The sequence below is a fragment of the Lacerta agilis genome, chromosome 6 (assembly GCF_009819535.1).
Source record: "Lacerta agilis isolate rLacAgi1 chromosome 6, rLacAgi1.pri, whole genome shotgun sequence".
Taxonomy (NCBI): domain Eukaryota; kingdom Metazoa; phylum Chordata; class Lepidosauria; order Squamata; family Lacertidae; genus Lacerta; species Lacerta agilis.
In genome coordinates, this window is record NC_046317.1 from 57115474 (window position 1) to 57140555 (window position 25082).

General features: G+C 41.2%; 2 protein-coding genes across 7 annotated transcripts in view; one reads left to right on the plus strand and one right to left on the minus strand.

The window, feature by feature from the left end:
* Nucleotides 1-11976: 11976 nt before the first annotated feature.
* On the minus strand, nt 11977-15584 carry YOD1 (YOD1 deubiquitinase). Its single transcript, XM_033152897.1, has 2 exons — nt 15301-15584; nt 11977-13202 (listed from the first exon to the last, which is right to left on the minus strand). Exons 1-2 carry the CDS (start codon nt 15506-15508, stop codon nt 12496-12498), a joined length of 915 nt encoding a protein of 304 aa, XP_033008788.1. The 5' UTR covers nt 15509-15584; the 3' UTR covers nt 11977-12495.
* Nucleotides 15585-15978: 394 nt separating this feature from the next.
* Nucleotides 15979-25082, plus strand: part of PFKFB2 (6-phosphofructo-2-kinase/fructose-2,6-biphosphatase 2) — a 34649-nt gene continuing 25545 nt past the window's right edge. For 4 of the 6 annotated variants that reach the window (XM_033152903.1, XM_033152904.1, XM_033152899.1 and 1 more), the window contains exons 1-6: nt 15979-16244; nt 17011-17155; nt 21323-21448; nt 22159-22255; nt 22744-22810; nt 24292-24366. In XM_033152903.1, the coding sequence (XP_033008794.1) occupies nt 17056-17155; nt 21323-21448; nt 22159-22255; nt 22744-22810; nt 24292-24366 (465 nt within the window). In that variant the 5' untranslated portion in view covers nt 15979-16244; nt 17011-17055. Of the gene's footprint in view, nt 16245-16381; nt 16461-16575; nt 16597-17010; nt 17156-21322; nt 21449-22158; nt 22256-22743; nt 22811-24291; nt 24367-25082 lie in introns of those variants that run through there. The other 2 variants (XM_033152900.1, XM_033152901.1) reach the window with 2 other exon arrangements.

The window sequence follows — 25082 nt, forward strand, 5'->3', positions numbered from 1 at the left end:
TATTTCCAACCCAAAATACAAACCAAATGAAGTCTCGATGAAGTCCAGTTTACCAGTCCTATGATTAGTTATTACTATAATCATTATACTTTAACACAAACACACCAGCTTAGAGACCAATCATGTCAATACCAGGGGAAATAAACATGGCGCGCCTGTTGCCTTCATGCCTTGCTGGCAGGGTGGACTCCAGAGACATCTGGTTGATTACAACGGGAAACAGAATGCTGAAGTAGAAGACGAACCCTTGGACTAATTTGGTGGAATTACATTTTTCAGACATGTGACCCACCTTCCATGCTATCCTATAAGACTGGACCACTTACATATATATATACAGTGTGTGTGTGTGTGTGTGTGTGTGTGTGTGTGTGTGTATACATGACCCAGAAGCTGTCCCAGAGTCGGACACGACTAGACCTAATGGTCAGGGGTCCCTTTACATACATACATACATATACATATATACATACATACACACACACACACACGTGTGTGTGTGTATGTGTGTGTGTGTGTGTGTGTGTATATATATATATATATATATATATATATATATATATATATAAGTTTACAGGTTCCTATTTCTGTTTCTCTTTCTGTCATTTGCTGTCTCTCCTCCACCCCACCCCCTTAGGAACACATCAAAGAGTAAGAATGGTGGCAATATCAACTTTGCAACCTCCCATCCCACCAACCAATTAATTAATTAATTAATGAACCCAACCTTTCTTTCTCAAGGCTGCTGGGCTACTTTAGAGATGGCAATAAGCTGCCTATATTTTCAGATGCACAAGTGCCTTTCTTTTGCCTCATACATTTCACTCGGAGGCACCACCTTCATTAGGCATGTCGCTCTTCTGCATAGTTTGCTAGTGACACCTTCAAAAGAGAAACTCATGGCTTTGACTCTAATATGTTCCTACCTATTAATTAGTTCCTTCTAGGATGTGGCTTAAAATATATTAGTTCAGCAGATTTATTGTCCTCCTAGGTGATTTAACATGGCATGCTTTACAGATCGGCAACAGGAAAAGTTGAAGGGGCTGGTTCTTTTACATAGTGCTCATGAATCAAGCTTGTGCTGTGCTTTACAAACGTTTTCCCAGCACCAGGCATATACTGTACAAGAATTCAACTTGAGCATGAGAGATTTACAACCCAAAAAATATTGTCATCCCTCCATTGGCTATTTATAAATATTTATGGACTGCTTTAACACACTCCTCTCTCAGTGGTGTACATAATAAAAATTGTAGATAAAACACAGCTAAAATGTAGCAAATGGCCACTATACAAATACTGGGGGCCTACTGTAGTCTAATAATGAGATAACAAATTGGCCAGCAGCTATGATTTAATTTTACAGATTAACAAAGATTTGAATAGTAGAGTGAAGAAAAGATAAGCTACTTATCAATTCCACATTTTTCAGAAAAGGGCAAGAGAGTTTAAAACATAAAATAGAGCAAAGGGGAATGGATATTTGAACAAAGAAATGTTGGTAAGATCCCAATAGACGATTAAGGTCTAATTTTGAAAAATTCCAGGAAAATGGCAGCCAAGTCTCATTGAATTATAATTTAAGGAACAGGTATAAACTATAGTCTACACTAGGGATGCTGTATTTCAAAAAGTAACATTTGTTGAGCTTTTAGAAAACCCACCGAAAATGTTAAGCTTTTTAGTAAAAGCTACAAGAATTTTAATCCAGGACACCATTTTAATCCAGAACGTATAGCAGCCCTTGTATATGCCACCAGTTTTCAACTATGGGTATAGAATGTATTTTCCAAATTTGTTAAATGAAGCCTAAAAGCAAGAGACTACATAGCAAATAACTATCATAGCAGCAGTTTCTCAGACCCTCTCATGACAGAGGCGGATTTAGGGGAGTTCAACCGGTTCCACTGCACTGGGCACGGGCATTGCATGCAACACTGCAGGGGTGTTGCAACTACAACATGGTCAATTGAGTAGAATGGAAGGCAAGGGGCAGGGGCCTTGCACAGGACAACGCTGAAATTTGAAAGACCAGACTCCACCCCTGCTCACGAGCATCTTCACGGTTACACAGTTACACAGCTTCACTCCTCGAGTGGGGCTTCAACTTCTAAGATTTGTTCTCAGAATAAAATTTAATGTGCTGTCTATTAAGTACTGAACTTTATGGTCTTTAATTTGTTGAATTCCGGGTGCGTTCACATTAGTGCTTTACAGCACAATGGGCTTTTTAGTGAGTTTCATGGCACTTTGCCACCTAGCTGTTCACATCATGCCAGCTTCATTCAGAATTAGGAACAACTAAAGGACACCATAGGGACGTGGGTGGCGCTGTGGTCTAAACCAGAGCCTCTTGGGCTTGCTGATCAGAAGGTCGGCAGTTCGAATCCCTGCAACGGGGTGAGCTCCCCTTGCTTGGTCCCAGCTCCTGCCAACCTAGCAGTTCGAAAGCACGCCAGAAAGTGCAAGTAGATAAATAGGTATCGCTCCGGTGGGAAGGTAAATGGCATTTCCGTGCGCTGCTCTGGTTTCAGTGCTCTGTTACGCCAGAAGCTGCTTAGTCATGCTGGCCACATGACCCAGAAAAACTGTCTGTGGACAAACGCTGGCTCCCTCGGCCTGTAAAGTGAGATGAGCGCCGCAACCCGAGTCGCCTGTGACTGGACTTAACTGTCAGGGGTCCCTTACAGGACACCATGCTGGATGTCAGGTTTTCAATTTTTTAAAAAAGTAATGGAAACTAGTCCAAATGCAAATGCTGGAGACGAGAGGAGCTGTATTATTAATTTTAAAGATGAACACAAATTTTAATAAATGTTACCATGTGGAAGTCAGGACAAACAGTGCCCCCCTCCTCCACCCAACACTCTACTCTTTCTTTCCACATCACTGAAGTATTATTCTAAGTTGGCACACAAATGTAACCTCTGCATATGCTTAGCATTCCATTTTCTTAATTATTAACTAAAAAGTACTTGATGGAAGGGGAGAGGGGAAACTCAACATTTATTTCAGCTCAACCAGTACAACACTCCCTGAAGTAGGTTCTGAAAGTGAATAAAAATCAAACAGTGAGCAATTTGCTTCCTGTTAGCCAGCAAGGTAACATTGGAATTAGTACCCATTGCAATAGTATGGAACGGACTTCCTGACGAGATGGTCCCTAGATTGCTGTGATCAGCAGGGTATACTGCACTGCAAAATGAACTAATTTAAGCCACCACTTAACAGGCAATATTTGTCCTGAAGCAGCTCAGTATTTGAGAGGTACCAATTTTGGCATCAACAGTTTGATGAGGTCGAAGGACTAGATAGATAACTTTCAGGATGCTCCAAAGGCTGTCACTCATGAGTCACCGCGTTGTAATTTACATCAGTGCACGGGCCACTGGACTGGCCTGCTGCTTTTTGTATAAGTTCTGCTTCCAGCTGTCTTGCTCGTCTCCTTTGGAAATATGGTGCTCATAGTGCTGGGCCTTACAGATTGGTTGTTAAGAATTTTTAAAAACGTAATGTGCCTAAGGAAAGGATTATGAAATTAAGCTTAACACTAACAATAAGTATTTCCATGTATCTAGAGATATCTCTGTGTGTCACTTGGTTCCTTTCCATCTATAAAACAGACTATAGTGAACTCCTCAAGAAAACAGAAATGAAGCAGTACGTTTGACCTGAAATGCTGCAGCACAACTCCAATGGCACAGGACACTTTCTAGAGTGTGTTCTAATTCTGCATTGATTGATTCAAAATACTTGGTCCTTATATTCTAAGCAATGCAACTCAAAATTCCACTTTACCTCTAAAATTTCCATTCCACCTTTCTTTTCAAAATAAATGCCAAGAAAACTAACAAAAGACATAAAATATCAAAAAATGCAACAGAAAACATCACATGCCACAAATGCCATTTTGCCCAAAGGTTTCTGAACAAGAGAGGAGAGATTTGGCAGGTCATCTTAGGATAATTCTGCAAGTCGAGCGCCACAATCACAAAAGTGCCTTAACATATTTTACTTTATGTATTACTACTACTACTACTACTACTACTATTTATACCTAACCCATCAGGCTGGGTTTCCCCAGCCACTCTGGGCAGCTCCCAACAGAATATTAAAAACACAAAACATTAAAAACTTCCCTAAACAGGGCTGCCTTCAGATGTCTTCTAAAAGTCATAGTCTTGGAACAGGGCTTTTAACTAGAATTCCTGTGGTCAAATAATGGTTTATGAAACAAGACTGCATATGCAGGATCTCTTAAGTTTTATCCAAGTTAACTGATATGTATGAAGGTATGAAGCCTGGTCTGACAACATATGAAGTACCGGTACCTTGCTGGATCTGGCTAAGGTCCCCCTGCTCAGCAGTTTGCAAGAACCCCCACAGCCAGATTCCCCATAGTCCACTGGAAAGAGACCAGCACTCCAGTGTATGCTTTTCACAGGGTCCTGTCATAATGGATGAGTCATCTTAATATAATTAGCTTGTATATTATTAAATACCATATGCATCTAGAGATCTGAAACAGAGAAAATAAACAGACACACAAGTAAAAGAATAGTTTTAGGACTCAGCCCTGCAATGATACACAATTGTTAAGTTTTTTTCGCCTCATCTGCTGGTCAAACCAGTATGCAGGTAAATTTTGTGGTGGCCTTTACTCTGGATTTCATCCATGTTTTAATTCCTGTAGCAAACTTCATTTAAATAAGCGAAGCACAGATTGTGATTACTGCACAAAAATCCACAACTGATTTTATACATATATTGGTACTCCTTATCATAACAAATCATTTATAGTAACATGAAAAGTGGAAGGGGGGGGGAGGCAAGTTCCAGTATGCACGATTCAAAGGTATACAACCCCAGGCTGCTAAATTGTGCTATAGTCTGAAAATAGGACTAACGCCATTTGAAGTATGAGCATCAAACATTAACCCACAGGGAGTAGCTAGAGCTTTGAAAACAAGTTACACTGCTTTTGTGGAAAAACATTTTAAATTAAAAGGCTTTGTTAATAATGAGCGGAGTGCTGAGTCCCACTAGAATGGCAGCAGTCAGACATTCAGTTAGCTTCCCACAGATTTTATCCAGCTACCAGCTAAAGCAAAGACCTACAGTAGTAGAAGACCCTTTGCATAAGTGAGCACCTTCCAGCTGAGTTAACATACTTCCATGCACAGGTGAGCACAAGCTGTAGACTGGTCTATGCCCAAAGCCCCTCTAGTCTTAAACAAATTACCATGAGCTTTTTGTTCTGCATTCAGCCAATCTGCATTTAATCACTTCATGCAGTGGGTAGCTTTGCTTTTTTATTGTTTTCAATCAGCTGTCATTTCTGTTTGGAGTGCTGAGAGCTACCCTGATGGCTCTAGTAGTGAGCCATGTGGCAATATACAAGTTTTAGAACAATGCACTCTCCAAAGAAAACTTGAGACTTTTCTTGCCTTTCTTCTGGTGTCAAAAATATGAATATTGAGACGCCCTCTGCTGTTGGAAGTCTCCTGCATGCTAAGCACCACTAAGCATTTCTTTTGGTCTCTAGAAACAAGACTTAGCAATCAAAAGTTTGTGACTAGCTTTAATCGAGCAGAATAGTAAAATCCCAATTAATCTTGCTTAAAATGTAAACATTTTCAGTTAACCAAGCCTCTAGTAATGCATAAATTTGTAAAGACCAAGCATCAGTAGAGTTAATAACCTGGATAGCAGGCTTGATAACTAGCCGAGTGATTACAAGTTTTACATACCAAATTAACGTTTCGATTGACCTTAAACATATAGTTTTACGAAAAGTTAAGGGACATTCATTGCCATATTGTAGATTTACAATTTTATAATTCTTCCAGGGAAGGAAAAGAAATGATCCTGTATTTCTGATGTGCACTTGCAACAAGACCAGCTGAAGGAGCATTAGAATAAAACATTATTCATTCTCCACCAGCCACACTTAAATAAACGTGGGGGCGAGGGAAAGAATGCCAAGCCAAAGATTGCACAGGGACACCTTCTTCACACTGTACTCTTATAACCCAGAATGAGTTTGTGCTCCTTGCAGCAACAATAGATTGCTAATTTTACACTAGAGATCAGTTCCAGTCGATTTTTACAAGCTCTCCTTCCCTCATAGACCTCAATATGCCATGCGAGATGTACTGTTTAAAAGATATTGATGTATTTTGTTTTCTGACCCAAATCATGGTCATTTCCAGAGCATGAGGTTGAAGAAACTGAACAATTCTGTTGCTGTTTTTCAAATGAAGGGAAAGCATCCCTTTTATAAAGCACCATTACCTCCCCTAAGTTGCTCATGTTTTATAACATTCTGGGAGTGCTTCATAGTTTCTCATCAATGCCTACCGTACAAGTAAGCCATATGGCATTAAATGCATTGATGGCCAAAGCTCAAATGGAGAGCACACATCTTGCACCTAGGAGAGCAAAGTTCAATTAATTTAACTGAAGAAGGAAGGGATGAGGTAGCAGGTGATAGGCACGACGTCTGCTCAACACCCTGGAGAGTTGTTGAAAGTATGAACACACAATATTAGGCTAGATGGTTCAACAGTCAATCTCAATAAAATGCAGCTTTATACATTCATTTAACTGACTTAAGTACTTTGGCAATCTAAACACATTTGTAGTCCATCAATTTCACTACAAGAAATAAACTGACATTTATTGGTTTGGTTTGGTTTTTATTATGTATTTTGTGTTTTTATCTTGTCTTTTTATGCTGTGAACTGCCCGGAGATCTACAGATGAAGGGTGGTATACAAATTTAAATAATAGTATTTTTTTGGTAGAAGAGGCAAGAGTCACATTTTCAGTAGAGTTTGCAGTAGTCCTTGTACTCTATGCACACGTTCAAATACCAATGTTTATTAAAAAATAAAAAGCAGAAAGAAGTACAAGTGATCACAATGTTGAATATGCATGCATAAATATTACAGTTTATTGCTGCTATAATGACTTCAAACTCAAGGGCACATGTTCAACAGAACATACTTTAATGGTATGAAACAGCAAGATGCAGTGCCAATGGGAAAGAGTTACCAGGAGTTTTAAATTTTGTATGTAGGTTTATCAGAAAAATAATTAATAATGCACTTTCTGCACCACTTAACTCTAGGCAAAAACACTAAACTTGTAAACTTTGATTGACAAGCTTTTAAAGTGCTGTTAGTTGAGACAGTCATCTCATATAAGAGTGTGCGAAAGGCCACATGCTTAAGAGTAAGTGAAGTTCCTTCATCCTTATGGAAGTTAGTGCTGGTGATAGCTGCCAGATCTGCAAGTCTCAGAACAGAGCTTCAACATATAATCCAGTCAAGTAACATTACAGGTTTGCGTTTCATTAACATTTAGACATTCAATATTTATACCACACCCAGTTTTCAACATTTACTGAAGTGTTCAAGGTTAATGATAGCACTCAGAACATTAATATGGCAGTTGTATGTTGCAGTACATAGAAGCTGGCACTGAACAGAGACCAGGAATAGATGTATCTGTTCATCATTCCAGACTGAAGACAGTAGGAAAAACATTTTCCCCTAATATAAAAGGATATATTGTATTGTAAGACTAAATAAGAAAGCTACTGGAAGAGACTTGTCTTTCTATTGTCCAAGTGTATGAATCAAAATAGTCATTTTTAGAAATTCAATCATGTATTCTTTTCCATCAGAGATTGAATGTGTTTAGTAATGATGCTTTCAACCAATAATTTTCAGAATAACATTTCATATCAACTCCTTCCACAGGACATGGAAGTCCTATGCATTAATTGATATTTCTGTTTCTATAAGAGGCATGCAGACACTAGCTTCTAAAGACAATGCAGGTGTAATTAAAAAATAATAATCAAAGAACATCACAATGGAACAGGGAACACTATTTGATAGTTTTTATTTTTAAAAATGTGTTCTAGGCTGTGACCTAGGCCCCGGATTTACCAGCATACTTGAGTTTTCTGTGCAAAGTAGTTCTGAAGGCAATGGGACATCCTGACAGAAGGACATGTGCCAGTATTTCCAGCAGGAAGGTTTATGTCCTATTTGACTGGCGCTTGGAGGAATGGAAGTATCATCCCTACAATGAAAATCTTAAGTGTTTAGGACTAGTCTAGAAGAGGCAAAGGGAAACATGAGCGATTTATGAGATTACAAAGCATGGGGAAGCTGGGACGGTATTCCTCCCCCCACACTCATTTCATAGTAATAGCACCCAGGGTCACCCAGTGGTGATTTGTGATTGATTCAGTACAAAAAACCTTAACAGACAACCACTGGAATTTACTACTTAAGCATATGGTAAGGGCTGCTAGCTTAGATGACTTGGTCTATCAATGGCTATTTGGCAAAAGTCAAAAGGCACCTCCATGTTCAGAGGCAGCATGACTCTGATAAACAGATGTTAAAGAGAAACGGGAGTTAACTTTCATCTTTGTGCTGAGCTTTGAGAGCTTTCAGATTAAAACAGCCAGCTAGATTCCACAGGCTTTCAGTTGAAAAGATCCGTTCCAAGACAGTTTGTATAATTTCAAACATTTTGCTCCTCAAATGCATCAAACCTTTATGGTCCTTTGAAGGTACACTGCTCCTAGTTTCAGCAAAATCAACCTGATCTACATTTGAAAACATTTTATCAAGAAGAATTAAAACATAATGTGCATACATAATACTGATGGTAAAATTCAGGGAGACAAAAGAACACTTTTGCACTTTTCATTTTTTTAAAGATAGGCTGCAGGGGAGTTAAAGTCTACTAGTTCAATATAACCCATTATCAAGTGTTGCCTCCTGAAAAACCACAGCAAAAACATAAAACTGTAGCTTGAGATATACTTTCAAAATTAACATTTACTAGGAAAAGATACAAAACAGATGACCTAGGGAATCTTTGTCCATGCAAACAATAGGCCAGCTTCACACCACTGTTGTGAACATTACTTTTCTCAACCAGGCAAACTGAGGACAAAGTAATAATCTGCCAACAGTCTGAGACAATCAGGGCTCACCTCAAGAGGTTCTGCCTTTGTCCTACCCCCCTTTCCCGCAGAAAAACGGCTCTTTAGTGCTAAATTGAAGTGAACGTTAATCCACAGAAAACCTGACTGATGTTTGCTTCGATTCAGCAGTAAACAGCAGGTTTTCCTGGGGTAAAAAAAGTGGGGCAATCAGAAGTGTGCCTTAAGTGAACAAATACGGGAATATAAATTTACTCTGAGCTAAAGGACCACAGGGATTCAAGTGAATTTCACTTAAATCAGTACTTTCAGATCACAGCTTTTGTATCTTATTTCAAATACATTCAATTGGGAGGTCCTACTGATTTTAATGCAAACTTCTTCCAGGTACATGGCTTTAGGCCTGGTGTTAGGCCAGCTCAAGTATTTTGTGTAAAATGTGTCACATATTTATTTCCTATATTCTTCCACACATTTTAGAGCTATATGCACAGGCTTGTAAAAAGTTACTGGAAGAGACTTTTTAAAAATTAAATCAGTTTCACAGTGCAATGCTAGGCATATCTACTCAGAAGTAAAACCCACGAGTTCAATTAGACTCACCCCTAGCTTTGGGTGTGCTGCACTCTTATTCAGTCTGGCTTGAAAGTTAACATCAGGACCAATATTAATTATTCAAAATCCATCTGTTTCATTGGCTTTACTCTTCATATGCACTACTTAAGACACAATCAAGCAAAGCCTAAAACACATTAATTGGAATTACAGTTGTATCTCGGCTCACGAATGCCTTGGGAGTCGAACGTTCCGGCTCCTGAACGATAAAAAACCGGAAGTGAGTGTTCTGGTTTTCGAACGTTCTTTTGGAAGCCGAATGTCCGACAGGGCTTCCACGGCTTCCGAATGGCTGCAAGATTGGCTGCAGCCAATCAGAAGCCGCGCTTTGGAAGTGGAACGGACTTCCAGAATGGATTCTGTTCAACTTCCACGGTACGGCTGTATTTACACCTTTGCCTCCTTCAGCCAAGGAGAAATTAGAAGTGTCTTCCTGAAGCATAGCCCTACTTGGTTTGTCCAATTAAGGCTTCTGTCAAAATATTACAGGACAATTCTATGTAGTATCTGCACAGGCCTGACACGGCTAGTTAGTTATGAGCTAGGGTGCAATCCTATGCATTTTTCTGGGGAATAAAGCCCCACTTGACACAGTCAGACTTCATTCTGAGTAGCCATGCACAGGATTGTAGTGCAAGCTTCACTGAAAACAATGGAATTATTTCATTCTAACTTTTCCCATTGCTATAAATGGAACTTACAACTAACTTCGCCTGGCCAGAACAAATCTGTTTTTATGAACCATTCTGAGCACCTATAACTGGATGAACAAAAAAGCTTCAATGCTTCCAAACGGAAATAATGTAGTATTGCAAAATGGCTAAAAACATATGTAGTGAATATAAAGAACCCTTCAAAAGGTAAAAGCATAATGTTAAGGTCTAGCACCCCAAACCAACAGCACAGACAGCGGAAAGCACAAACATAGCTATGTCAACATCCTAAGTGCAACACATCAGTAGTGCATGTCAGCTGCAATCTCATTCCAATACCAATCAAATATTAGACTCTGGACGGGACCGACACCACTGACTCTGTCATGGAATAAGCCTTGACCTGTTTATCTTAGACAACTTTATGCTGTGCTGAAATTGGCATTTATGGCTGATCCCAACATAATGTAAACCCATAGTAGGCTGCTAGAACTGGCTCCTTGCAACTCCAAGGCTCATGCTACACTCTGTCTACTGATTTTACCCACATTCCAACCATTTATTTGCCTACCTAACTATGGATGAGTTGGGGGACTTTTATCAATATGCAGTCCTTTAGTTACAGGAAAATAAGATTCTTAGTCCTAAATAGTGTACCTTGTGTATATAAACAATGCCTTTAAAAAGACCCTTGCCTTAAAAAAAATGTTCTAACTTAATTGAAATTAAATTTGCTCAGGGGTAAATATGGGTGTTTTGCAATCTACAAAGGACCTTGTTTCTACCAAAAATAAAAAATATACATGTAAACCAAACAATTAATTATTCATAATTAAAGAAGACAGAAGCATTCAAGTGATCAAAATTATTTAGATACCAGTTACAACCCAAATACTGAAGCAGTTTCAAGACCCAATGCCAAGAGCCCATGTACAAAATAGCTTATACTAAACAGTGATACGTTACCCACTTAAAGGCCTCAGCAGCAAGAAGCCTGTGGCACTTAGCGATGTGATAATATAAGAGTTGGATCACAGTATAGGAGCACTTGCTGTCATATTAATAATGGCAACCAGAAATGTATAACTAGCAAGTCACCAAATTGTGGTACTGGATATAGATGAAGAACTGCCATTCTTGGTGAGAAGCACCATTCCCAATTGACAGATGATATAAACATGCTAACCCCTCAGTTCTCATCATAAAGCAGGTACATGTTTGAGGTTCCTCTTTCTTGGACATGTTTCAAGAGGAGACAATCAGCAGTTAGCAAAATCCAGCACTGCCATATTTAGAAACCAGAGATGAGGCAGACTTACTTGGAATTTGGCCCAAAAAGATCCACATTAAGCAAATAAACATGTGGCAATTTGGAAGGTGCATGAAATATCTCCCCAATTATTTATTTGAGTATATGATTTATCTGGTTTTTTTAATAAAAAAAAACCATTCATTTGTATTGCTTGGAATGTTGGAATTTCAGTAATTTTGAAGAACGTGCCATCAATGCACGTAAGCCTCCAAGCAGCCAACAACAGTTTAAAATACAATTAATGGGCACCAATATATTAAGTACTAAGGAAATGTGGTCTTGTTGGTAGCTTTTCACTAACTAAGACAGCTGAAGACTAAACCTCCAAAGTGAAGCCCTTTATCATTTATGCAAACATGGTATGCTTGTTCAGTGATTTGAAATAAACCAACTTTGGGATTACTATATTGAAGAGGCAACTGTGTAGCTTATCTGCCTTTAGTTAAACAAATACACACAACATTTTGCATGAACAAAGCTGAGAGACACAAGTAATCTTACCAAATTTGAATGGAAACCAACTTAAACTCTTCAGTAGATTGTATAATCAAAAACTCTGTAAGCAAGCTGACATTTTTATTCCATCAGTGATTCTAAAATCTTATATGCAAGCCTAGCTAGCTACAGTGCATAACCAGTTGTGTCACAGAGGAATTCCTGCATCAGCTGTTCAGATTCTTTCAAGAGCAGTTGGTCTCAATAGTTGTCTCTAGTTCTCTTAGACATGCAAAAGAACACTCCAAGCCAGTTGGAAAATGACACACATACACGCTTGTAAACTTCTCAAACTAACCACAGCAAACCTGTGCACATCAGCCATAATTAAATTTAGGTCTTTCAAGCTTATAATGGATTCTTTTGATTACATACAGCTTATTTAAAAACCTGGAGGCTTGTTCTTGTTCAGTGAGGTAGTAGATATAACCAACCCCACAGAAAATTCACACTTCTCCAAAGTTGGTGTGCCCAGTTTCCTTGGCATGTTCTCTGGCTTCCACTTGCCCTGTTAATCCTTTCTGACACACCATACATCTCAATGTAAACCGGTTTACATCAGTAAACTGTCTTTTTCTTCTGGCTTCATCTGCTAACTCCAAAGCCTGTGCAAGGACAATGTCATCAGATGCTGAAAAAATTGTCTGGGGTGGAATATCTGAGTTGGGAATTTTACGCTCAAGTGGATCATAGTGAATACCATCATAAATTAAAAGAACCCGTTTGGCATAGCCAGCATCTTCCCCAAAACGATCAATTCTAACTGTCTGAGTGTCCACTACACAAATTTCACATTGATAGAATTTAGACAAAATGGAAACCTCAATTGCACCTCCCCATGTATCTTCTCTTCTGATCCATTCACAGTATTCCTGGTTAGTTTTCCCTAGTACTGCCTCACTATAGGATTCTGGATCACTTGCTACTATCTGAGCTATAAGATTTCTCATCTCTGGGGCACATCCTGGGTCATAAACCCCACCTTCTACCACATAGTATATACTGGTAAAGAGACATGAGTTATCTGCTGGAACAACCTTCCGAGCAAGCACAGGGAGTTCTTCCCTGACTGAATTAGGAACAGTCCGTTTTGTAACTATGGGTGACTCAGTCTTGGGCTTGGCTGCATCTTCTTCAACTATTAGAGTATCACCTGTCAAGAAAAACAGAACAAAGAAATAAAGGTATAGTTTACTGCAGCAATTAAGAGCATGAACTACAAATTCCTCCCTACCGAGTCTCAGTCAGCCATGAATTAATCTTTCAGATACCCCCTCCCCAACATTATCTAATAGGGCAGGGGTCAGCAACCTTTTTCAGCCGTGGGCCGGTCCATCGTCCCTCAGAACATGTGGTGGGTTGGACTATATTTTTTTTGGGGGGGGGGGAATGAACGAATTCCTATGCCCCACAAATAACCCAGAGATGCATTTTAAATAAAAGCACACTTTCTACTCATGTAAATCACGCTGATTCCCGGACCGTCCATGGGCCGGATTGAGAAGGCGATTGGGCCACATCCAGCCCGCAGGCCTTAGGTTGCCTACCCCTGTAATAGGGTAATAATATTCTGTAGGCTGAAACGGTTACTGAGAAAAAAATATTAAGTACTCTGACACTCAGGTAAAGCATTATAAAAACTGGTCATGAATATGTAGATAAGATTTAGATTTTACTGCCAGCATGATTTCCTGGTGGCTAAATGCAGAAATCAGAAAACTCAAGATTTCATTGTAGGGCTTCTAGAAATAGTTTAAAATTTAACAGTGAACAATTTCTGAATGTTTTATTCAGATGTCAACAGGATTATTGTGCATACAGAACTACAGCTCACTGAGTTTTCTGACACATCAAGTGTGTTTTTAGAATTACAACCTATTCCTGAACAATATTTATACACACATGAGAGAGCATATTCCCCATTTTAAATAGATAAGAAGCTACATTAATCCTTTTGTGCATCAGGGTAGGCTAAGAATATTCAATATTAATAGCAAAAATCTGAAATTTAATTATTGGGTAGTAACAACCAACACCCAGCCAATTTTAGACAATTATAGGATGTCAAAACATCTGTGTCATTGTTTCAATATTTCCTGTTATGTGATTGAATACATGCTGTGCTTCAGAAATATTTTGCAATGTGTAGTTTCCCTCCAAAGAAATGTTGCACCACTCACCTTTTGATAACTACAATTTTTAAAGAAAACATCCTAATATTATTGCTGGACAGAACTATTCCTCTTAGGCTGCCAATACTAAAGGAGCGGTGGGTGTAAGAGGACAATGTGGAAGCCAATTGAACTGCTTTATTCTAAGCTATATAGGACGTAAACCCAGCAGAGTGGAAGCAAGGGCACTCCTGCATTCCTATCTGTTTCCTGTTTCAATAATCAGAAGCAACAGTAAAGAAAGGGAAGCAACATATTTTGGCAATTTTTGGAGTGTGTCTAAACTTCCTCCTCCCTGTATGTGGCCATGTGAGGGGCATAGATAGCTTTGGATCCTTGCAGCTTCCTAGAACACCCCCTTTTTGCCCCACCATGTTGGAGCTCCAACACTGTTTGGGCCAAGACACCTGAGGAGGAAGAAACAGAAAAGGAGACTCTGACATCAGGTCTCCTTTCCCAACACTAAAGGGTTTGATCCAATCTATCCTATAGCTTCTGGGACACACTACCAAGGAACACAGGATTGCATTCTGAAACCATTTGCGAAAACACTCATTCAGCTGCACCAACTGAAATCAGGCTTGTCCCTTCCTTACCAGTTGGCAGAAAAGGAAATGACTGGTGCCCTCCAGATGTACATGAACTGTGTTTCCATCATCTCTTACCATTGGTCATGTGGCTAGGGCTGGAGGAAACTGCTTAAAACACCCAAGAGGGTGCCAGGTTGGGGAGGAAGGAGAGATACATCCATTCTAACTGGCCAAAAAAAAACTGGACGAAAATCCCAACCTATGTTAATATTACAGGCTGCTTTTAATTAGCGTTGGACATAATTGGAGCCGCTCACCACCTTGGATCTTACCTTTGAAAAGTGTGGTGATGGCAACCAACTTGGAGGCCTTTAAAAAGGGGAACAGACCTTCGTCCAGCTACACAACAGCAGGCTACACTAGTCTACCACACATCGCACAGGGTCAGGAGGGGTTTGTAGAGACACCCCTCCCCGGCTTCTCAGGACAAAGCTAAGACACCCCCCTCTGCTCCCTCCCCCCAAAAAAAATCTCATCTGAAGAGGCTTACCAGAGTGGATGCCGAGCTCTCCGAGGCGCCGCTCCTTGTCGCTGAGGTCGAGGCCGAGCGGGGGGAAACCGAGCAGCAGGCGCTGGGCCTGGACGGGGACCCCGGTGAGGGTAGCGATCGCGGCCTGGAGCTCGCGCAGGCGGGAGTGCGCCGTGAGTCCGGGCAGCGGATAGGAGCCGCTCCGGGCTTTACAGCGCAGCCGCAACATCTCCCCGCCTGATGTTCCACAGTTGTCCCGGCGGCGGCTGCCAGGTTTCAGTGCCCCCCAACAGCAAAATGGCGGCGGCTACCGGCAGCCCTCGCGGCTCCTTCCTCTGACTTCCTATTGGTCCCTTTCCCCCCCATCGAACCAACGTGCACTGCACCAGGGCAACCAATCAGATTCGGGGGCGAGCTCCCAGCGAAACATGGCTTGAAAACATCCGGCTTAGGCGACTCCCACGCCATTCATTCCAAGCACATGCGCGGTAGAGCCCGGCAGCTTAGAAAGCCTCGTCTCAGCGGTGGCTTTCTGCGCTCCCTTTCCCCCACATTGTTTTGTAACTGGAGCCGCTGCTAAGCGGAGCCTCTTTGCACATGTGTTTGCGACGTGTGTCCCGAACCGTTTGTTGCATTGCATTTGGCCCATTGCATTTGGCGAACGTGTGCACGCATTGAGTGTGGTGGTAGCACTGCAACACCCAAGAAATAAGACGGATATACAGGGCTTATGTAACTTCATGCACATCGTTAAATACACCACCACCCTTGAGAAATACCCTTGTGATCATACGCAAGTGTACGATAACCCTCCTTTTGCCACTGTTTTTTTTCCGTTTCCCTCTTTCTGCGTTTCTTTGCGTCACTCACTGAATTCGCACCTCGTAGCCGGCACTGCCGGTTGGCCGTTTTCATTTCCGCATCTTCGCAGAGCCGGCCTCCTTTTCCCTCTCAGCGTCTGGAAGGTAAAATAGGATGCACCTGGATACCTGCTGCTGAGGTTCCGGATGCACTGCAGTGCCCTGGCTTCACTGGCCTTTGGGGGCAGGCAGGAGGGGGCGGGCGGGCTCTTTCTCAATCTGCACTTATGCTTTGGAGCTGCCGGACCGGCTCCCGTTCTGTGCTCAAGAGTCAGGACGCTGGACTTGCTGTCCCCAGCGACAGCGTGCTAAATTCTGCAGGTGTGTTGGGCCCGGCGGAAGGAATGGCTCTTTGAGCTTGAGCAAGAGATTCTGAGGCTCCAGCTGCTGAACTGACAGGAGGGCTCAACTCCAGATATAAATCCTCGTCAAGAGTTATTCGCGGCTGGGATCGCCGGTGTGTGTTGTTGCCGGCTTTGGGCTGGTCACTGTAATGCCCTCTAGCCTAGAAAGGTCTTTAGCAATTGGAATTCTGCAAGAATATGAGAGAATATGATGTAATTGTCAAACGAAGGATGCTAAGGATTACTGTATATAGGGTGCAAATACCCATTTCCTGGTAGTGAAGGTCTCTTCAGGGAGAATGACACCTTTTCCTGCTTTCCTCCTTTATGGGGTTTGTTTCATCTTTTGAAAATAATAGGATGAGTATCTGACCTCGATTAGCAACTTCAATGTAGCTTCTGCTTTTCCCTGCCCCACTTTAGTCCCTCTTGGAAGGAACACCAGGGACAGATTGCTGTTTGTGCATATTACTCTTTTACTGCCATAAAGCTGAGCATTTCATAATACTTCTCCTTTGGTTTTCCAGAAGAAGGCTGGCAATCAAAAGTGAGGAAGAGTGTGCCTTGCAGCAATGTCAGGGGATGCAGCTCCAGTACTGGAGCAGGTAAACAGCAACGGTTGCAACCAAGAAAACAAACCTTCAAATCAACGATTCTCGGAGAAAAAGTGCTGTGAGTATTTGGGATGCTTTGTTTTGCTGGGCAGCACATTTTTTCTTTGGTACATATATAAATACTGAAAGAAAAGTGGTGTGTGGGTGGGTGTATGCCCCAACTTTCAAATTTATCACAGTGCTAAACGTAGGGATGAATTGTTCCCTTAATGTTATGAGACCAACCTAAATTACATATAGCGACAAGCTTTCTTTTAGCCTCACCTGTTTCACAGGGGTTGTTCTGAGGAGAAAAAACTCTGGAAAGAGGTGGGAGAACCATGTTACTTTGATATGTGAAGTTCTGTGAAAGGCAGAATAAAAATAAAATTGGAATAGAAATACTTTAAAGGAATTGATAATGGGATTAATCTTACATAAATTACTGTCAGCCTGGCCCACATCTACCTGTGTTGATTCTGTTAAAGTGACTAAACTACTACCACTCCCCCCACTTTGAATACCTGTATACTTTTAGAATGTCTGCCAAAGGGTTAGTTTTATGCTGTAGGGCCCTAGTTTCTAGGAGACTTCCTACAAATGTCACAGAGTCATGAGATAGTTTGCTAATCAAGAATAAACAACCTCAGTACCAGGATCCTTTAACCTATATTCTCATTATTTGTTTTAGATCCTCTGAGAAGAGGGTGGATAAGTAAATGAATGAAGTCCAGTAGGTCAGTAGGGTAACTTACATTCAGTTCCTTCTAAGCTGGTAGGGCTTCTTGCAGTCTTGTGATTACAGAAAATATACATGCAACTGTCAGTCTCTCTCTACCACCAGGAAATTGCTGGTCTGCACCCCATTTGAAAATAATTCTTTCTGGCTTATGACTGTAGTCCCTGCAGTGTTCCTGTAAGCAGTGCTTTTTCTGGGGGGATGCAGAGAGACGCAAAACCCTAAACATTTTGTGAATCTTTGTACTTTGGTCCATTTACTGTTTTTATTTTTCCCTATTTGAAATATAAAATGGTGATTTTCTTGAGACAAAATTGAGAGTACCCTTAAACATTTTTAAAGAAAAAAAGCACTGCCTGTAATAGCTAGGTTTGTTGCATTGTTCTAATACAGTGGCCTGCATACAATTTGTTTTTGCTGACATGACTTTTTTAAATTTTTATTTTTGGACACTCTGTCTTGAACCCTATCCCTCAAATTTTTGTAATGGCACTGACTTACTTTATTGGTCGAATCCTATACTATAACACACCAGCCCAATCTCTTGAGTAGCAAGAGACTGTGGGATGCCTGCACTTTACTCAAGTCTTCATTTCCTTGGAATGAAGGCCAGCAGACTGTGGTGCCTTTAGGATACATGGTTTTATTTACACTTATATACAACTAGTGGTTTCAGCCCGTTAAAATAACGGGCGCTAGAACAGAAGCCGCCTCCCTCCCTCTCGCTGCTCCTCCTCCCTCCCTCCCTCCCTCCCTGCGGCCGGCCGGCCTCCATCTCCTCTCCTGCGGCCTCCATCATGTCTTCTTCCCCTTCTCCGGAGACGGGGCTGGGGTTCGAGCGTGCCCTGGCCCGGCGGGACGGCTCGGCGGGGCTCTGCCTCAGGCAGCGCTCAGCGGGCGGGACGGGCTGCGTGGTGTGGGACGCGGCGCTGGTGCTGGCGCACTTCCTTGAGAAGGGGGCAGAGGACTCAGAGGCGGCGGGCCCAGCGGGGCTCCCTCTCCGCCGCAAGGCCGTGCTCGAGCTGGGCGCAGGCACCGGCACCGGCCTCGTGGGCTTCATGGCCGCCAGCCTCGGGTATGTCGCCGCCGCAGCCGGGCCTCGCCTCAGAATCGCCGTGGGGGCTGCCGTCTCGCTCAGTGTGGCCTACACGGACTGGCAGCAGCGGCACCCTGGAGCCTTTAAGAATGACAATAATGCTCCTCCCTTCTCCTCCCCTCCCGCGGCGGTGGCAGTTGAAGCGGAACGCCGGCGCTCTGCGGGGGCGGGCTGCTCTGGGCCACTCCCGGGCCACTAGGCCTCGGGGCTCTCGTTGTGGCAGCGGCAGCGTGGCCTTCCTCCTCGGCCTCCCCTCTCTTCTGGAGCGCCGGCATTCCATTTCAACCGCCCCGCTTCAACTGCCGTCGCTGCTCCCGGCCCTATGTCTCTCCATCCAATCCCTGTGTCCCTGGGGCACATGCTCAGTAGCGCAAACCCAGAGACACAGGGACTGGACGCAGAGACACTTGCATTTTTTATATATAGATATGAGTATAGGATGGAGGGGCTCATATAGCATTAACACCACACTATATCTTGCTTCTCCATTAGGCTTCCAAGGAAGCCCAAAACTCAGCTCCAGACAGAACAAATTCAGATCCAGACAGAACAGATACGTCTAGCTTCCAGCACCAGCCAAACACACACACACACACACACACAGAGAGAGAGAGAGAGAGAGAGAGCACTCATACCATACTATTGTTCTTCATCCTAAGATGACAGTGGCATCCAGTCAGATGAGGAGAGTGAAGAGAATGCCAACCCTCCGTCCCTGGACAGCACCATCACTTAGTTGTAGCTATTGCAGTCTAGTTCATTCTCTGACATGCTGATGAGAGTGGCCAGCTAAAGCCATTATCTTACATAGAAATTTTGTCTGACCTCTTCAGCAGCCTCTTCTACTAGATTGTAACCCTCACTGGATACAGGCTCACAGGTCTGGAAGGAATCCAAGGATATACCAGTAATCCAGACTGACACACAGACACCCAATTCATAATGCTATTCTTTGAAAATTAAGGCCAGGCAGACTCTTAGTAGGGTTTAGCCATGGTAGACTGACAGTTTGAGTAGACAATCAGTGTAGACTAGAGCAAGGCTGCTTTTTCAGCATAAGTTGCCCAAGTCCTTCAACACAACATTTTGATCTGGAAAGTAGCTATTGTCTGTGGTTTTGTACTTTCAGGACTGTCACACCGAAGCTAAAATCTGATTTAACTCTTGTAGAGATAAGCCATTAAAATTGTTCTTTCTCTCAGACAGACCTAGCTAATCTTTACATGTCTCTTTATTTTTGACACTAGACCCAGTGAACTTCTTTTGCTGATGTCCCACTGAAAACAAAGCAAGTTGCATAAAAATAGAGATTTCTTCTTTTGCAACTTCCAGCTCTTTCAGCCTGGCTTGCAGAATGGGTTGTACCCATTTTTATGTTACAATCTACTTCCTTTAACCTTAGGATAAAAAAAAATCTTGTTAGGTTATTGCCAGATTGCATTTGAGAGGAAGAATTTATCTCATTAGTAAAATTAGTAGGCTTAGGGGTTCCATATTATTTCAAGAGATCCAGGTAAGCCAGTAATGAAGTAGCTTCAGGTTTCTCTCATATGATATCTGTCAGAGATGGATATGGCCACAAATTGGTAAAATGTTCAATTATGCAATTTAATCTTGGATCTACTACAATAATTGAGAATGTTGGTGGCTGGCTCGGGTGAATATCTGATGTTTTCTCCCTTTATGGTCTTGATTTATGGGCTAATACTAAAATGAGGCTGCATTTTAAGCTGTACTTTAAGCTGTATTTTAAGCCGTATTTTAATTAACTGTTTGGTGGTGGTGGTGGTGGTTGTCATTGTTTTCTATTACGTTTTATTGTAATTCATATTTTGTGTTAGCCGCCCTGAGCCCAGCCCTGGCCGGGGAGGGCGGGGTATAAATAAAATTATTATTATTATTATTATTATTATTATTATTATTATTATTTCTTGATAAGCATCATACACAGCTCCTATTCATTTGAGGGGAGCATGAATGTTAGAAAATTTTGCATCTTAGACAAAAAGCAAATAAAAGGCCAGTTTAATTTTTTCAGATCTTTATTCATCATGTTCAGAAAGGAAGCTGGCTCCATCGGTGTTCTCAAGAGGGATCTTGACATTTTTCTGTTAACCTTGAAAAGCCCACAGCTTAATTGGGAAATATTTTTAACTGAGTGACATGCTCCGTTTGAGGCACATAGTCAGTGGCTATTTTTTGCTTGGTTATCATTCTTCATTAGCAAACACCTGATACAACCATGCCATAGCCTGCTGATTGATTATGGAAACAGAACACGGTGTCCTTGTCTATGGCAGAAGTATGGGCAGAAGGAGTTGTGGGAAGCCTTCATTACTTTGGCTTATTGCCAGGATTTTTCTTTTTCAGTCTTGTAGAAGTTACCGATTCTGTCTTTGCTTTCTTTGCAGCATGGGCCTCTTATATGACCAATTCCCCTACTCTGATTGTAATGATTGGCCTCCCTGCAAGAGGCAAGACCTACATGTCCAAGAAATTAACTCGCTACCTCAACTGGATTGGAGTGCCTACAAAAGGTTTTTCAGTATTTCTATACATGAGATATAGGCTAATAGTTATTACGCAGTTAAAACAATTTCTGATCAGCTGTGAGTGGCTGGGAAAGCTGGTAATTAGAAGCTTGCATTAATCCAGTCCTGGTTGATTGATTATGCCTAGATGCGGTTATCTTTTTATTTCTTCCCATAATTGAAAAGTTGTTCTGAACAAGTGCTAAATAGCAATAGTATCACAGTATTCTACTTTTTGGCAGTGCTAGTACAAGGCAAAGAAATATGTTTCAGTGGTACTTTAGAAGTCTAATTTCAGCTCTATTTTTTGAAAAAAGTTTCTTATTGTGATCCCCAGAGTCTTTAAGTGGTTGAGAATCCCAAACAAGTTGGTGGGCCTCTATAAGCATAGTGTTTGTGATTCAGTTTTCCCCATTTGGAAAATGGAAATAACCAGACTTTCCTTACTTCATTTATAGGTTAAAAATATTAACAGAGGTATTCATGTAGTACAGCAATATTCGTACTTAGATCACAAACAGATGAGTTGATGCCATGTTTTTAATTTTTTAATCTCCTTTTTTAAGTGAGGCCCATGGGGAGGGGAGTGAAGGGAAAATCTGAATGAATAGTGGTATTTCGATGACTGGCATTTAGATACCAGATTTCCATCTGCTGTTAGTACTGTAACACTATTTATTATGGAATGTTGACAACTGAATTTCCGTTTTGTGAAGTATTTAACTTAGGAGTCTACCGCCGTGAAGCAGTACAATCGTACAAGTCATATGATTTCTTCAGGCATGATAATGAAGAAGCCATGAAGATTCGAAAGTAAGTTAATACCAGCATCTCTCAAAATATTGGTGACTGTTAAATAATAACAAATAATCATAATTCAATATTTATGTTGCTAGTTTTGGAATTCACTAAAATTAACCTCAAAACACTGGGAGATGTTATTTTTAAACCTTTGAAGATAGAAAAGCCAAGATATCATTCAACTTTTAGTAAGTTATCTCTATGGGATAGAAATAAATAAAAGGAAGGGCAGAATAGTAGGGTAGACAGGGGCATGTGAAGAAACTATCCTGTTGTACCAGGGGCAGCCCACTCCATTTCTCCACCCCCATATCTGATTCAGTGGGTTGCACTATGAAATAAACAAGGAGAAGGCTATTGCTGTACAGTATAACATATTTCACTGAATCACTACTTCCAGTATGTAGTTTGGTTTGATGTCGTCGTGGTTTAAACCATCCTACTCAATGATGATGATGATGATGATGATGATGATTATTATTATTATTATTATCTTGCAGACAATGTGCCTTGGTGGCCCTTGAAGATGTGAAAGTTTATCTCATGGAGGAGTCTGGCCAGATAGCTGTAAGTGCACACAAGATTATTGGCCTTCAGCTGGTGGTTTGGGACCCACTATAGGCGCGACTGAGACACAAGAGCACCACTCCCATCATGTAAATACATATAGGGGAAATTAAGAATTGGCCTCCCAATGTATGTCTGGGCTAATGGCATGTCCAAGATCTCACGGAGGGCCCTAAATGAATTAAGAGTTTATGGCACAAGCCCAGAATACATCTACTCGTATCTAATAACAGGATGTAATTTCTCATGGCTTTCTCTCCAGGAAAACCTGCTCTTTAGCAGTGAATTGGAACTAACAGCAATTCAATTTTTCCGTGGAACTGTTTTAGCAGTAAAGAGTGGGTTTTCATGGGGAAAGCATTGCGGCAAATAAAGAAGAAGAAAAAGAAGAAAGAAAAAGCTCTGAGACACATAGAATCATAGAATTGTAGAATTGGAAGGGATTCCCGTGCAATGTTGGAATCTCAACTAGATCATACATGAGAGATTGTCATCCACCCTCTGCTTAAAAATCTCCAAGGAAAGAGAACCCGCCACCTCTCATGTGAGTCCACTATCAAAAAGCTCTTCCTGACAGAAAGTTCTTCCTGCTGTTCCTGCTTAGACTCCAAGATAATCTGCTAATGCCCTTCTCTGAGTACCTCTCCCATAAGAAGCTGATAAATTGAAGTGAAGCTGATATCAACTACAGAGAGGACTTTTCTTGGCTAGGCTGCCCTAGTTATGGAATTTCCCTCTCCATGGGGACTTGTCCAACCCCAACATAATCTTTTAGGTGCCAGGCAAAATGTTTTTACTCCCCCAGGCCTTTTAAGCACTGTTTCTGATATTTTATCAGCTGCTTTTATTTGTGGTCAGTTTCAGTGTGTTCATTGCTTTATTGTTGTGAATCATCGTAGCATCAAATTTAATGAAGGGCATTAAACAAATGTTTGAATACATAATTAAGGCTGTCTCCAAATGCTGCTTTCTGGAAAGTTTGCAGTAAGTTTGACTTGTAGGTATCAAGAGGTGAGAGGTTCCAAAGATTGGAGCAACAGCTGGAAAAACTTCCTCATTTGTCCCCGCCAATCTCACTTACTTGGGTAGCAGGGTCCCTACCCCATGTCAATCTATCCTAAGTGTGAGTTTTTGTCTCTGCTTATATTTGTTGTTTCACCCTAGGCTCTCGGAGAGGCAGCAGATTAAAAATGTAATAAATAAAGATTTTAGTACGTGGTTTGAGTTGTAATTAAGACCTGGAAGTTCGGCTTCATATGTGCAGTGAGATTCTGACAGCTTATCTATTTAAAAATAATAAGGTGTGGAGTCCAGTAGAGTTCTTTGAGATTTTGTTCTGAGGTGGACTTGAATTCAATCCATTATTAAATGTTTAGCTGAGATTTAAAGCTATCTAGGCATGTGTGTATTTGTATGTTACCTACCTATTCTAATGTTCCGTGGACACCTAGGTTTGATGGGCACATTTCTCTCTCTTTAAGGTCTTTGATGGAACTAACACAACTCGGGAGAGGCGGGACATGATTTTGACCTTTGCTAAAGAATATTCTTTCAAGGTGATGACTTCATTACAAACTTGTTCCCAGTACAGTGTCAAAAATGAGCTTGTCTATCATTGTATGCTAGAACAGGGGTGGATGGGGGTGTATAAGAAGTTCTCAGAGCAGGTTATCTCTCATTTTGGATTCTTTCTGATTGGGAAGGAATTATCTAAATCTCTAAATTAGGACTTACTGATTACAGTGGTACCTCGATTTACGAATTTAATCCATTCCGAATGCACATTTGTAGGTCGAAAAATTTGTAAGTCGAAAAAAGCGATTTCCCCATAGGAATGCATTGGAAATGAAAAATTCGGAAAAATTCGTAAGTCGAGTAAACCGCATCTAAAATTTGTAAGTCGAGTAAATCCCATCTAAAACCGCCAATGGATGGCCATTCGTAAGTCGAAAAATTCGTATGTGGAGTAATTCGTAAGTCGAGGTACCACTGTATTATTAAATTATTATTACTGAAGCAGAAATTTTAGGGGCCTGATGACAGCTGTAGATACAAAATCTAAATGAAATTTTAAAAACCCATTCAGGTGGTGGGCCCATATCGGGCAAAGCCAGAGCAAAAGTGGCTGGACCACCACCCCATTCGTCTCTCCTTCTCTCTTTCATTGTTTCTTTCACTTCCTCCCTCTGCCTCTCCTCTTCTGCTATCTTCTTTTCTTTTTTTTTTTTTTTGTTTTTTTTATTATTATTATTAAACCGCAAAAACACAAGAC

What these genes read in the sequence shown, in the direction of transcription:
- YOD1 (XM_033152897.1), bottom strand. Translation starts at nt 15,508, where the DNA reads ATGTTGCGGCTGCGCTGTAAAGCCCGGAGCGGCTCCTATCCGCTGCCC. An exon ending in AGAGCTCGGCATCCACTCTG is followed by an intron (nt 13,203 to 15,300) that starts GTAAGCCTCTTC and finishes TTTTCTTGACAG; the next exon opens with GTGATACTCTAATAGTTGAA.